Here is a 14360-nt window from a genome sequence, read left to right on the forward strand (position 1 = left end):
ATCAGCGTGAAGTAAAATGAAGTAAATCAAATGATTAAATACACTTTAAACTATCGAGAAGTATATTATTTTAAAAATAAGTATTGCATATGGAGGAAAAGTCGCAGTACACATATCAAGTAACCTTCTAAATATTTTGTTCAAAACACATTTAATTCCCTGATATTAAACTGCATATAGGCTATATTTCCATTATATAAACGCATTCTGGAGTTGAATCGCATTTAGGTTCCTAATAAAAGAAACGTACAGCAGCAGTTGTAATACTTATCTACCTCCACAATACTTTCAGCGTGAATGTGACACGAGTTGCCTTCACTTACAGGGTTTTAGGGAAACTGCTCCCTTGCAGCTCTCGCAGAACAAACAGCACATTCATAGGCAGCAGTCAGTCAGTCAGCAGTATAATATCTCTGGAGAATTTACTTCTCTTTCTCTCTGAATGTCACATTTGTTCAAACGCGCCTCATACAATGAGGATTATAATCTGGATCATCGCGAGCACTTTCCTGTTCAGCGTCATTTTTACGCAACGACATCGAAGGTAAGTTCCTAAATAAATATTACCCTGTATCATGCTCCATAAAGCATTTCAATCTCTGACGTGATAGTTTTTACCAATGAAGAATACAATGAATCCGGTTTGTTGTAACATTATACATAGTTCCTGTAGCCTGTTATATTGTTTGCTAATTTATTACAACAGCAAATCAAAGCATATTAAGTATGATGTTGTTCATTAATATTAACTAGCACTAATGGTGCGCATATACCAGCACTGAAGTCCTTGTGAAGTCCTGATGAGTTCCAAACTAAACTATGTGCTTTCCCATATGTCCCCGTTGTAGACCAGTTTTTACATGTGGTGGGAACTTTACTGGAGACACAGGACTGATTGGAAGTCAGGGGTATCCCGGTGTCTACCCACCCAACAACAAATGTGTGTGGAGAATTACTGTAAGGACAGATGTGTGGGAGATATCAGTCTTTAAATGGCCTTTCTGTCAAAGATGTTTCCCACCATGAATCTTTTTCCTTATCTCTCTCTCAAATAAATAAGCTTAATTATTAGCTGTTGCAATCCCTTACGAAAAATTGTTTATTCAAGTGTGCTATTAGTATACTTCTTTTAAACTAAAAATAGGAAAGTATACTTTTAGTCTACTTTTTATGTACTTCTCAGAAATGGGCTTTATGTACTTCTCAGAAATATACTTAAAATGACATTTAAGTATACTTGACTTATACTTAGAAAAAGTCTAAATATATTTGAGCTATAATTGTGCTCCTAGAATCCGTGTTTTCATTATTATACTGTAGGGTGCTCTAGTACACATCTTCTGTACAGAATTTCCAAAAAACACAAGTGAAGAAGAAACCGAAACAACAGATGCTCCCACATGTATTCTAACACGATCATCAGACATAAAACAGTATCAAAACTGTGTAACATTATGGAATAAAATGTCGACCAATGAAGAGGTAATAATAACTGTCAAGCTTTGGGGTGTTGATCGACTTTTCGTTTTGATTATCATTCTGAATCCAATTCATAGTCTTTTTTCAGCTTTTTGTTCAAAATGTTGTTTATTTCTTTATTTTTTTATTTATGAAACTTATCCACATTCAAGTGTTTAAAAAAAGAATGCATAAAGCTAGAATAAAATGTTTTTGTTTACAAGCAGATACCCTGTTCTTTTGATGTTTTGTATGTTCAGATATTCATATAACAAAGTATATACAAATTAATACCTAAATAGTGACATAGTAATATACTTAAAGTATGATGTAAAGTTCACTTAAACAAAACTTACGAGTATACTTGCAGTATAAAACTACTAAACTAGTAGTTTACTGAGACTATACTTCAAAGTGTACTAAAAATGCTACTACAAGTATTTAATTAGTAAACTATCAGTATACCTATAAGTTCACTTTTAGCATAGTTGCAGTACAAACTAAACATTTTGATGTAAACTAGTTGTGTACTCAAAGTTTACTACTGTCATACTTAAAGTATACTTAAAAGTATACTTTTATATACTAGAAAGTGGGCCAATTTAGTCCCAATGAGTATTGAAATAGTACACTTACAAGTACACTACTAGTACACTGATATTTGTATACTTACTACATAAAGTATACTTAAAAATATACTTGAACTTTACTTAAGTATACTTACTGAAATAAACTTGAAGTATACTACTTTTTGGTAAGGGATACGCAAATGCAAAATGCAAAGTGTTTTTTTTATCTTTTTTTTTTAATCACATAGCTCTTTAGTTGGTGTGTTTCTAGGCAGTTGTGGAGTGGTCTGGGTGGTTGTTTACTGCCCCAAGCCTCTGTTTTGGTCCATATTCTGGGCTTCTTCAATGTAATTCTATTGAATTTTTGGCTGTTTTATCATTTACCAGGCACAAATTTTATTATTTTTGCTTATAAAAGCAACAGCACACTTCAACAAGCCACACGATTTGAAATATCTTTCATGTCCATAGCACAAATGTATTGGATGAGTTAGCCTACTCACTAGCACTACTAATGAATTAGATTTTTATTTATTAATTTATTATTATTATTATTTTAATTAGCTGTGACCTAATAAGATTTTTGGAGACTAATGTCAAATTTACTGAAAAAAAAAACCTTCTGAAGTGGCCAGAAGTTGATAACCATATACTTTGATATTAGGGGCTAAGGTGGGTCAGGGCTGGCATTACTTAGTCAGGCTTTAATGTGGCATTACGTCTTTTGAGCAACTTTAAGAGTTAAGGCTACCCTGTGACTTCTCAAAATTCAATGTAAAGACATAATGCCGCATAAAAGCCTGCTCTGACCCGCCTTATCCCCTAGTATCAGTTGTATTTGTAATTCATTTATGCCACTTCTGAGCAGCATTGAACAGTCTGTGTAAAGACACCTAAATGCCACTTCAGAAGCACTTCTGTGCCACTTTTGCAGTTTAAATTCAAATATAGAAAGCTGTGTAAAGATGTGGGTAGATATTGGTGCTAAAAAGTAATTCTTTATTCTTCTCAATCTGATCTCACAATAAAATGTAACTGTTTTACGTTTTTATGCCATTTGTAATGTTGACTCTTTTCAATGAACCATCTTCAGGTTCCTCAAGGGAGGGTTGTCTCCCTCTTGTTCAGAGCTCTGGATCTTGAGAGTGATAGTCTTTGCAGATATGACTTTGTTGATGTATACGATGGCCACATCAATGGGCAGCGTCTCGGCCGCTTCTGTGGTACCGCCAAACCCGGAGCGCTGGTCACCAATGGAAACAAGATGCAAGTGGTCATGGTGTCAGATGCCAACACAGCTGGGAGTGGTTTCCTTGCTGTATACTCAGCGATTCACCCAAATGAAAGAGGTAACAAGACTACCAACTCATTACCATCCAAATATAGAAAGTGGCCCTTCCCTGTTATTTAAATTCAACTTGACTGTGCTTTATTTTGCTCATCAGGTCATTTGAATCCTCTGAAAATAGAGTCTGTTTAGTGCACTGTAAATGCACAGTTACATTTCTGGAAATTATTTTAAAATACAGCACTACAGACTACAAATGTCCCAAAATCTGCAGGGGTAATTAAATGTAACAAATCATGTCAAAATGTATCCTCGTTTATTGAAACATTAAACAACATTTTATCAAAATTTGATAATTGCCTTAAAGTTTTAAACATCTGAGAAGTTGAAAGAAGTACAAATCACCTGTAAATTTCAGCGAGTCCAGAACAAAAAAAATTGTTTTAGCTGTTATGTATTAGGTACATTATCGTCTCTGACAGACAGCTTGTTGAAGCCGCTTAGACCCTCATTTTCTTCTTCTTCTTCTTTGATTTGTAAATAAATGTCTATGATTTTGCAAAAAGGACTTTATCTTCTTGCCGGAGTTTAATGTTGTTTTGTTACTTGCTACCGGGTGTCTGTGAGAACAAAACACAGGCGTAGAAAAGACTATAAATTGTTTTTAACGCGCACAGTAACTGAAATTTAAAACGGTTAAAAGAAAGGCTCAATAACTGTTGCACAGATATAATACACTACGCATCAATTTCTCTTCCCTTTCTGCTTTGCACTTTTTAATGCAAAGCGCTACGTACTTTAACTCTGTGTTGCTTCAAGCACATCATTCTGCACACCGGATGCACATATTGTAAGCGTTCGTGCCGCACTGTATTTGTTTTGACCTATCGAATCTATCATATGTCGTTGCCTTAAAATATGCTATACATTTAAAATAAATGTATTTTAATTTTATAGTATATACTTATATACTATATAAATACATTCATGAATGTTTTTCATTAATGGATTTTATAATACAAATAGCAATAACATTTTACCATATTTAGTGCAACACTTTTATTTGTTCCCCACAAAACAAGTGTTTTAGTGTTTTTTCACTAAATGTTTGGATTTCTAAAATTATTGTGCACTGATTTTTCCAGAATAACTTTTGCTGCCAAATTATCCACTAACCTAGTTTATGATATATTTTTGTCATAGATTATGAATATACATATATTTTTCATATTTATTGTTTATTTTTCTTTATAATGAAGTAGTTTGTATTTAGTAGATTGTGAAAGAATGATTATCAGTTCCACACGCAGAGATATATAAATTCTACATTTATTTAAATAAATTTTTTTTTAAAAATCTTCACTGGTATCGGATCGGTATCGGTATCGGTATCGGTATCGGCCAATACTGAACCCTAGGTATCGGAGGTGAAAAAGGCGGATCGGAGCATCCCTAGTGATTGATGCCCACAAGTGTGTTATGTCAGTGTTTTTACTCATAATATTCCAACCGTTTTTGACGGGCATGATAATGTGCGCAAGGGGTAAAATGCTTGAATTTTGAAACATGCTGGAGACATAGTTCATTATACTTACTTTATGGAATGATGCTTATTTTGTGGTTAAATAAATTACGTTACTCAGAGACTGACGTGTTTGGCTGGTCAGAAATGTTTTGTTCAGCTGTCGCAAATTTGTTGAATTTATCACCAGGAAAAGAGTGATTTTGATGCACAAAGTTATATTTATTTATTTTCTCTTATAACAAACATTTTTATTTAAGCGGATGAAAATGCAGATCCTGTTGTTAATAATAGTGGAAAATAAATTTTCTAAACTGTTGTTAAAACCGCCTTAGCAGATTTTGACTCACATCTGTATTACATGTCAACCGACTAATGGTGGCAGGTGACCGGTATTGTGGGGGTCATTTAGACAAACCCTCCGGGATGATAAAGACCCCTAACTGGCCAGATAAAGACTACCCAGCAGGAGTAACGTGTTCCTGGCATATTGTTGCTCCTCAAGACCAGGTAATAATTCATCATTTCTATGCTTTTCAGATCATGTTACAAGTCATGCATCACTGACAGCACCATGACAGGATGAGTATGAATAGATATCTTATTTAAATTGCAAAGTATCTCCTCCCTCTCAGATCATTGAGCTGAAGTTTGAGAAGTTTGACGTGGAGAGAGACAGCTACTGCCGCTATGACCATGTGGCTGTGTTTAATGGTGGAGAAATGAACGAGTCACGGAAGATCGGCAAGTTTTGTGGAGACAGCCCACCCATGTGAGACCCTCAGTACCATCACATAATATGCACCAATACACAATTTACCTCCAGTATTTAGACTGATATGGATTTTTCAATGGTTGATGCAACATTATTGCATTTTGCCTCACTATTTAATACAGAATGTTATTTGAGTGTGTAACAGGTCTACATTACTGGTCGGCAGCTTCGAATGTTTTTGGAAGATATCTGTCATGCCCAGCAATGCTGCATTTATTTGATTTATTTAGGACAAAAATGTCAATATTATTACAATGACTGTTTTCTATTTAAATACATTTACAGTGTAAATTATTATTTTGATGGTAAGGCTGAATTTACAGCATCATTACTCCAGTCTTCAGTGTCAAACGATCTTTCAGAAATCATTATAATATGCTGATTTGCTGCTCATGAAACATTAATTATTATTATAAATGTTGAACACAGTTATGTTGCTGAATATTTTTGTGAAAATTGTAATGTACTACCATTCAAAAGTCTGGGGTCAGTAAGAAAAAAGAAAGAAAGAACTTATTACTTTTATTCAGCAAGAACACATACAATTGAATCAGTTACATGAATTTAATTACATAAAATTAAAGTGACAGTAAAACACTTTTTAAAATGTTACAAAAGATTTTCCTTTCAAATAAGTGCTATTAATGGACCGTTCTGTTCATCAAAGAACCTTAAAAAATGATGGTTACAAAAAAATAATATTAAGCAGCAAAACCTGATAATAAATGATAATAAAAACCATTATTAATAATTAAGCACCAATAATAATTGATAATAACTGGGTCCCAAATCAGCATATTAGAATGATTTCTAAAGGATCATGTGACACTAATGAAATTCAGTTTTGCATCACAGGAATAGATTACATTTTACACTACATTAAAATAGAAAACAGTTATTTTGAATTGTAAAAATATTTCACAATATTTCTGTTTTCTCTATATTTTTTCTTTTTTTTTTTTTTACTGTATTTTTGGTTAAATAAATGCAACCTTAGTGACCAAACAAATTAAAACTCTGCCAAAATTTTGAACGGTACCATACGTTTAATCAGTCAATGCAATGTCTTCTTTCCGACATTGCATGTCATCCGACTAATGGTGGCAGGTGACACCTACTAAGCTTTTTATGATTAATAAAGTGTGTCCGCATGGTCGATAAAGTTTTATTTTTCAGAGATACTTTGAAGGATATATGGTCATTTCAAACATTATTTATTTATTTTGTCTCGTAGGCCAATTTATTCTGATGGCAATCATCTCTTCATCGTGTTCCTGTCAGACCTGAGTCTAAGTGCGGATGGATTCATCGGCCATTACCGCTTTAAATCACGGAGTCTCAGCACAGCCAGTGCCCCTCTCACCCCCATGAGCACTATCCCACCCACCACACCGCCCGCAGGTCAGTCCACAGCCCACTTTCCAGAAGGTTTCATTTCAAAATGCAAGTAGCGGCACGGTGTAAAACTGCTGTACATTATGGGAATAAACGTGTGTAGGGAATGACATTGGAATGTATTGAAGATTTAGTATGCTTGGTTCATATGGAACACATTAGTTCGGTCACATAGAAGACTAATGTGCTTCTATTTTGTAACTAAAGTGGTTTAACAGAAATAAATGTATGTGACTTTTGCTGTGTTTTATACTCCATTTTAGTGTATAAGGACATACTGTAGCTGGGCATTATTAAAGCTAATCTTTCCACTCTCTTTTCCAAAAAGCTCTTACATATTCAGAAGGTCTTTGCAAACAGAAATGCAAAAGGACTGGAACAATTGAAAGCCATTACTGCTCGAGCAACTTTGGTAAGTGGCCGTTGTTTGGTTGAAATGTGTTTTTGCTTTCTGCAAACTCAAATAACAGCAGGAATTCTGGGAATTTCTTTGATATTCCAGCTTCAGGCACTTTTTCACACATTCAGGGCTTTTACAAAGGCACTATGACGTATCCTTTTCTTTAAAAAAAAAAATCTGTACTATTTCTCAAAATTATATTTGAGGAAAAATACTCTACCGTTAAAATGTTTTTGAAAGAAGACTCTTACACTCGCCAGGACTGCATTTGTTTGATATAAATACAAAAACGCAGTGAACAAGTCTTTTTGAACATATTTAAAAATGTAATGTATTCATGTGATGCAAATCTATATTTCAGCAGCCATTAGTCCAGTTTTCAGTGTAACACGATCCTTCAAAAATCACTTTAATAGACGGATTTGGTGTGAAAGAATCATTTCTTATTATTATCAATGTTGAAATCACGTTACAAAGGCACTATGACGTATCCTTTTCTTTAAAAAAAAAAATCTGTACTATTTCTCAAAATTATATTTGAGGAAAAATACTCTACCGTTAAAATGTTTTTGAAAGAAGACTCTTACACTCGCCAGGACTGCATTTGTTTGATATAAATACAAAAACGCAGTGAACAAGTCTTTTTGAACATATTTAAAAATGTAATGTATTCATGTGATGCAAATCTATATTTCAGCAGCCATTACTCCAGTTTTCAGTGTAACACGATCCTTCAAAAATCACTTTAATAGACGGATTTGGTGCGAAAGAATCATTTATTATTATTATCAATGTTGAAATCACTTTTTGCTGCTTAATATTTTTGTGGAAACCGTGATACACCATTCAAAAGTTTGAGGCAAGTATGATTTTAACAAGAAAAAAATTTATACTTTTATTCAGTAAGGATGCTTTAAATTGATTAAAAGTAACAATAATGACTTTTATGGTAAAACAGATTTTTAATTTCATAAATGCTGTTCTTTGAATTCTCTAAAAATGTTTCCTTGGGTTTTTACAAACATATCAAGCCGACAAATGTAACAATGATAATATTAAAAACCATTACTGACTGATTTCCAATAATAACTGAGCACCAGATCAGCATATGTAACACTGAAGACTGGAGTAATGATGCTGAAAATTATGCTCTGCATCACAGGAATAAATTACTTTTTAAAATATATGAAAACTGAAAAATTGTTTTAAATTGTAATAATATTTCACAATTTTTTAATTAAAAAAAATGCAGCCTTGGTGAGCATAAAAAACATAAAAAAAACAAAGAAATTGCAATTATCCTAAATGTTTGACCGGTAGTGTATTGGTGTCACTTTATAATAACTTGATATAATAAAATAATTTGTCATTTACAAACAGGTTGCTTAAAAAAACAGTAGTTGATACATATGATACATATTTTAAAGTTTCAAGAGATATAACACCTTAAAGTGATGTAAACCCAATTCTATTCATAGAAATAATGCATTATGCTGGTTTTAAAAGTTAACTAAACCTCTCGGTCTTTAATAATGCTTATAGATGGAAAATGTGTTCAGGCCGATACTGAGACTCAGCTCTTTTTTTTAATTGCAGTGGCAGCAAAGCTGCTGAGCACAGTAAAAATTGCAGCATGCATATCAGAACTATACGTTCTTTATACATTACCATGCACACACGTTTTATGCAATTGTTCAAAGACGAAAGCATGATTCGGTGAATATACAGTCTTTTTTCCCCCACAGTGATTACCGCCACCCTTATCTCAGCAGCCATGAGGGACCACAGCGTCCTCGCCACCTTCTCCATCCTGCACCTTTATAAGGAAGGAAGTTTAGCCATCCAACAGGCTGGGAAGACCATGAGCACCAAAGTCAGGGTCCTCTGTAAAAAATGCCCTCTGGTCAGAAGAGGCGAGTATCTTTACACTGACATTGATCTACAGAACTTCCAACCTTAATCATTTGGATTAAAACCATCACAGCCTAAACTAACACTTTTAGGGCTGCACGATATATCGTTTCAGCATCGATAACGCGATACTGATCGTTATATTTATACTGATTGTTTTCTTTGCTCACACACAGACACGGTGTCTACACGGGATGCGACAGCTGTACAGAGATACCCATTTTAAATACATTTAGTAGCAGAGCTACTGCACGCGATTTTCAGTGCTGGAAATCCATTTATCCTTTGTTGAAACTTCCGCATCGTCGTGGAGAGCGCAGGTCACGGTCACTTAGCAAGGGCAGACGCCACGAAAGTGCAAGCTCCCGAGCGCTTTGGAAAGAAGGAGAAAGCGGCGTGACATGTGAACCCCAAAGTCTGTCTACAGACAAAGTAATGTTACAAAGCAACCGTTGCACATCATTTTAACATTGTGTCAGTACGTCATAAAGAGAACGCGGCATTAGTTTACTGTAGAGGATTTGTCGCGCCACACCTCATCCAGTGTAGACAGACAGCATCACTTATTATAATGGATTCTATTTTATTTTGTCGCGTCGCACCGCGCCGCTCGCATCCGGTGTAGACATGGTGAGAGCCAAGCAGATGCACGTGAACACTGAATTCTGTTCACTTCTGCCTCTATTTGTGCCTGAAATACTGTGCTCTGCAAGTATCCTTGTAAACACAGTTGCTTATGGCTTAGGTGAAGGGAAACACGCTTTGGAAAGAAGGAGAAAGCGGCGTGACATGTGAACCCCAAAGTCTGTCTACAGACAAAGTAATGTTACAAAGCAACCGTTGCACATCATTTTAACATTGTGTCAGTACGTCATAAAGAGAACGCGGCATTAGTTTACTGTAGAGGATTTGTCGCGCCACACCTCATCCAGTGTAGACAGACAGCATCACTTATTATAATGGATTCTATTTTATTTTGTCGCGTCGCACCGCGCCGCTCGCATCCGGTGTAGACATGGTGAGAGCCAAGCAGATGCACGTGAACACTGAATTCTGTTCACTTCTGCCTCTATTTGTGCCTGAAATACTGTGCTCTGCAAGTATCCTTGTAAACACAGTTGCTTATGGCTTAGGTGAAGGGAAACAATTGAGAAAGAAAATGGATGTTTAACAGTATATTGGTTCACAGCATTCATTTGTATTTTTGTTCTGTTATTTATCTATGCTTGTTATTGGTTTATTTCCTATGCTGATTTACTCGCCTACAAAATCACCCCAATCATTGATTTTTTTTTCTCTCCCAAATATAAAGCTATTGAAGTCATCAGATTTTTTTTCCATATCGCAGTATATATCCCAATGTGAGTTTTTTCCAATATCGTGCAGCCCTGCTTGGCGAGTCCAGCAGATGTTTATAGTTGATTGAGGTGGATTTTGGAAGGTGATAGTTTGCATATTTCGAGCTCCCCCAAAGTCCTTTGGCTCCATTTGTGGCGTTGAGATATTTCAGGCAGGATATGCCATTTCAGCGCCACGGTGTGTAACTTAAGCTCGCTCAGGAGAGAGTCTCAGTTGGTTTCCTTGAATCATTATCGCAGTATATATCCCAATGTGAGTTTTTTCCAATATCGTGCAGCCCTGCTTGGCGAGTCCAGCAGATGTTTATAGTTGATTGAGGTGGATTTTGGAAGGTGATAGTTTGCAAATTTCGAGCTCCCCCAAAGTCCTTTGGCTCCATTTGTGGCGTTGAGATATTTCAGGCAGGATATGCCATTTCAGCGCCACGGTGTGTAACTTAAGCTCGCTCAGGAGAGAGTCTCAGTTGGTTTCCTTGAATCACGGACAGCTAGAATAATAATTCTCTTCAACCACATGGATGGTATGTGACTTTATTGTGCCATGCTTTACCTCAGCTCACTTAGTGTCGAAATATTAAGCCACTGCTCGGAAACTCTGCAAAGCAACTGTTTTGTTTTGAGGGAAATTTCTAGAAATGTGCCATAGAGGAATGTGTGTTGAAATATGCAGGAACAGTTTTTGGCACTTCAGAGAAACAGTTTAACATTCATCATTTGTAGTGGAACTTTTGTTGAGGTGAAAAGCAAGGCATTAAACAAAATATTATATGCTTTACCTCACATTATACGAAGGCAATAGCACATGAGCAAAGGTGTGTTATGACCTTGGCTGTGTTCTTCTATTATAAAACAGTGAAATGGACAAATAATTGTACTTAAAGAACAGACAATTTCTTGACTTTTAATGTCAGAATTACTTTAAAATACATTTGAAATCATTAAGTTTAATTAACTTTGTCATGCTTTAAAGATGTAAACTTATTTTGATGCGTTTATGAACATAGTAAAGCACAATTGTAATTTTAACTGTAATTTGTTATTTGATATAGTATTTAATGGTGATATATTTTAAATGTACTTAATTGCAACTTCATCATTACTATTACATATTGCAAATATATTTAATTACATAACATACAAGTTTCAATAGGAATGACATTAGGCCCTGTCCACACGAACGCGGTTATTTTGAAAACCGCAGCTTTTTCTACGCGGTTTGGCCGTTCGTCCACACGCAAATGCAGCACCAGGTCACTGAAACCGAACATTTTTGAAAACGCCTGCCAGGGTGAAGATTTTCAAAAACTCCGGTTGCAGTGTTATCGTGGAGACTTTTTCAGGCTTCTGATTGGCCAACATGGCTTTACGGTTGAGATTATATCGCCACCTGTTGGCTTGGCATGCTCTTGACAGTGCTTCATAGCATGCGTTTGCGTTTTCATGTGGACGGAGATTTTTTTAAAAACAGAAGGAAAAACTATGTTTATAAAAATAACCGTGTATGTGTGGACATGGCCTAAGATATATTTTAGTTTACCATAAATGCTTGTCAGTACATTCGACAGTACCCTTACCATATTTCATAACCATATTAACCATATATCTAACCATATTTTCATATACATTTTTTTATTATTATTTTTTTTTTTAAAGTACTTTTTCACAAGGGTGGGCTGTTTCTAACATGTTATTGGAGTAACAGAAATGCAGCATGATTGTGATGCAGGTTTTATACAATAGTTCAATAAACAAGAAGTTCTGTCATCATTTTTCACCCTCAGGTTATTCTAAGCCTGTATGAAAGTCTTTCTTTTGCTGAACACAAAAGAAGAGTTGTTTTGGTTACAAACATTCTTCAAAATATCTTCTATGTTCAACAGAAGAAAGAAACACATACAGGTTGGTACAGGTTTTTTTTTTTTTTTTTTTTTTACCAGAAGTTGACAGAAGTTTCATTTTTGGGTGAATATTTCAGTTTAATATTAAGCAATGTACAGTAAAGACAACATAAACTTTTTTTTTTGCTTTGTCAGCAAATATAGTTCCAAACAAAGTCAAAGCAGAACCGCTGAAACATCGAGCAACATATGAAACTGGAATTTAATTAATTCACTCATTTGTTTGGTTTCAGGGCTTAACTACATTGTCATGGGACAGACAGATGAACAGGGACAAGGTATTGTGTCTCCTCATAACTTTGTGATGGCTTTCAAAACCAAGAAGCAACGGGATCTGGGAGTGCTGAAGAATATACGCTGCTAATGTGCACAGGTCACCTCCATGACTGACCATTTCTATGACTTCTATGATTCACTTGATGTACATGCTTTTGATAACATTCATACTTGATGGACTCTTTAAGTGGTCTAATTTGTTTCATATTTCTGAAGCACATTTACTTCAAAATAGAACATTTAAAAAATCTTTAGTTTGTATGTTGAGGTTCATTTATTGTGTTTTACTGTAAATATCTTTGACCACATGAATCAATGATTCCCTCACATTTCGTTCAACTGAAGAGCTGAACTGTTGCAGAGCTTTCTAGAAAGCCTGTATATAAATGAAAGAACTCGCTACAACGCAAACTCTGTCATTTGCAGTAGCTGTGTGCGGGGGTGGTGATATTTACGTTCCAGGAGATCTGGACATGCTGGCCTTTGAATCTGACATTTATCTAATCTATAGTGTTGTAATGAATGAACAAAGATTGAAGATGACAAAACAAAATGTTGTCAAAATGAAGTGCACTGTAAAATTGGTATTATGTCAGCTGAGGTTACAACAAAAAGTTCCTGTTGTTTGAACTCTGAAACCATAAAAAAAAGAAGAAGAAAGCTTCTGTTGTAATTTAGGGAAACATTTGTATAAAAGAGTATAGCAGTTTTTTCCCCATAATATTTTTGATTTATAACTGGATTATTCAAATGATGGCAAGGAAAATAGGATGGAAATTAAAGCTACATTTAACAATTGCTTATTGAGTATTTGAGGGGATCAGCTTAATTCTGATGAAATTAAATGTTGATATTATCAAGTGAAATAATACCATCAAATCTATTGCTATTGCTTCTTATATATACAGTATATAAGGTAATTAATATGATTTACATAAAAAAAAAAATAAAAAAAAAAATATATATATATATGTATATATACTGTATATATTGTGACGAGAGGGGCAGGGCCGAGAGCCGTGGGAACGGAGCGAGGCTGGTGGAGAAAATGCTAATGCACGACACCTGTGCCACTCACCGGTCTCGAGTCCCACGGAGGAGCTCCGGAAGGATAAAAGGAGGAGTGACGACAGTGTTGGATGAGAGAGGACCAGGCCTGGACTTTATTTTGTGTTTTGTGTGCGGCAGTCGTCCGCGAGGGGCTGCTGCTTTACTTTCATTTTGTGTTTGTTTATTTTATTAAATTGTTTAAATGTCCGCCGGTTCCAGCCTCCTTCTTCCCGAACTACGAACTGTTGTTACATTGGTGTCGTGCATTAGCATTTTCTCCACCGGCCTCGCTCCGTTCCCACGGCTCTTGGCCCCGCCCCGCCCCTCTCGTCACATATCTTTATATATATATATATATATACAGTGGGTACGGAAAGTATTCAGACCCCCTTAAATTTTTCACTCTTTGTTATATTGCAGCCATTTGCTAAAATCATTTAAGTTAATTTTTTTTCCTCAT

At 35.3% G+C, this 14360-nt stretch overlaps 1 protein-coding gene across 1 annotated transcript; it reads left to right on the forward strand.

The window, feature by feature from the left end:
- Nucleotides 1-470: 470 nt before the first annotated feature.
- Nucleotides 471-12938, forward strand: pcolce2a (procollagen C-endopeptidase enhancer 2a). Its single transcript, XM_016291536.1, has 9 exons — nt 471-544; nt 849-957; nt 3121-3376; nt 5223-5347; nt 5473-5609; nt 6847-7013; nt 7336-7419; nt 9153-9320; nt 12808-12938. Exons 1-9 carry the CDS (start codon nt 474-476, stop codon nt 12936-12938), a joined length of 1248 nt encoding a protein of 415 aa, XP_016147022.1. The 5' UTR covers nt 471-473.
- Nucleotides 12939-14360: the final 1422 nt, after the last annotated feature.

Source organism: Sinocyclocheilus grahami, unplaced genomic scaffold, assembly GCF_001515645.1.
Source record: "Sinocyclocheilus grahami isolate Dianchi unplaced genomic scaffold, SAMN03320097.WGS_v1.1 scaffold273.1, whole genome shotgun sequence".
Classification (NCBI taxonomy): Eukaryota; Metazoa; Chordata; class Actinopteri; order Cypriniformes; family Cyprinidae; genus Sinocyclocheilus; species Sinocyclocheilus grahami.

What these genes read in the sequence shown, in the direction of transcription:
- pcolce2a (XM_016291536.1), top strand. Translation starts at nt 474, where the DNA reads ATGAGGATTATAATCTGGATCATCGCGAGCACTTTCCTGTTCAGCGTC. An exon ending in TTACTGCTCGAGCAACTTTG is followed by an intron (nt 7,420 to 9,152) that starts GTAAGTGGCCGT and finishes TTTCCCCCACAG; the next exon opens with TGATTACCGCCACCCTTATC. An exon ending in ATGCCCTCTGGTCAGAAGAG is followed by an intron (nt 9,321 to 12,807) that starts GCGAGTATCTTT and finishes GTTTGGTTTCAG; the next exon opens with GGCTTAACTACATTGTCATG.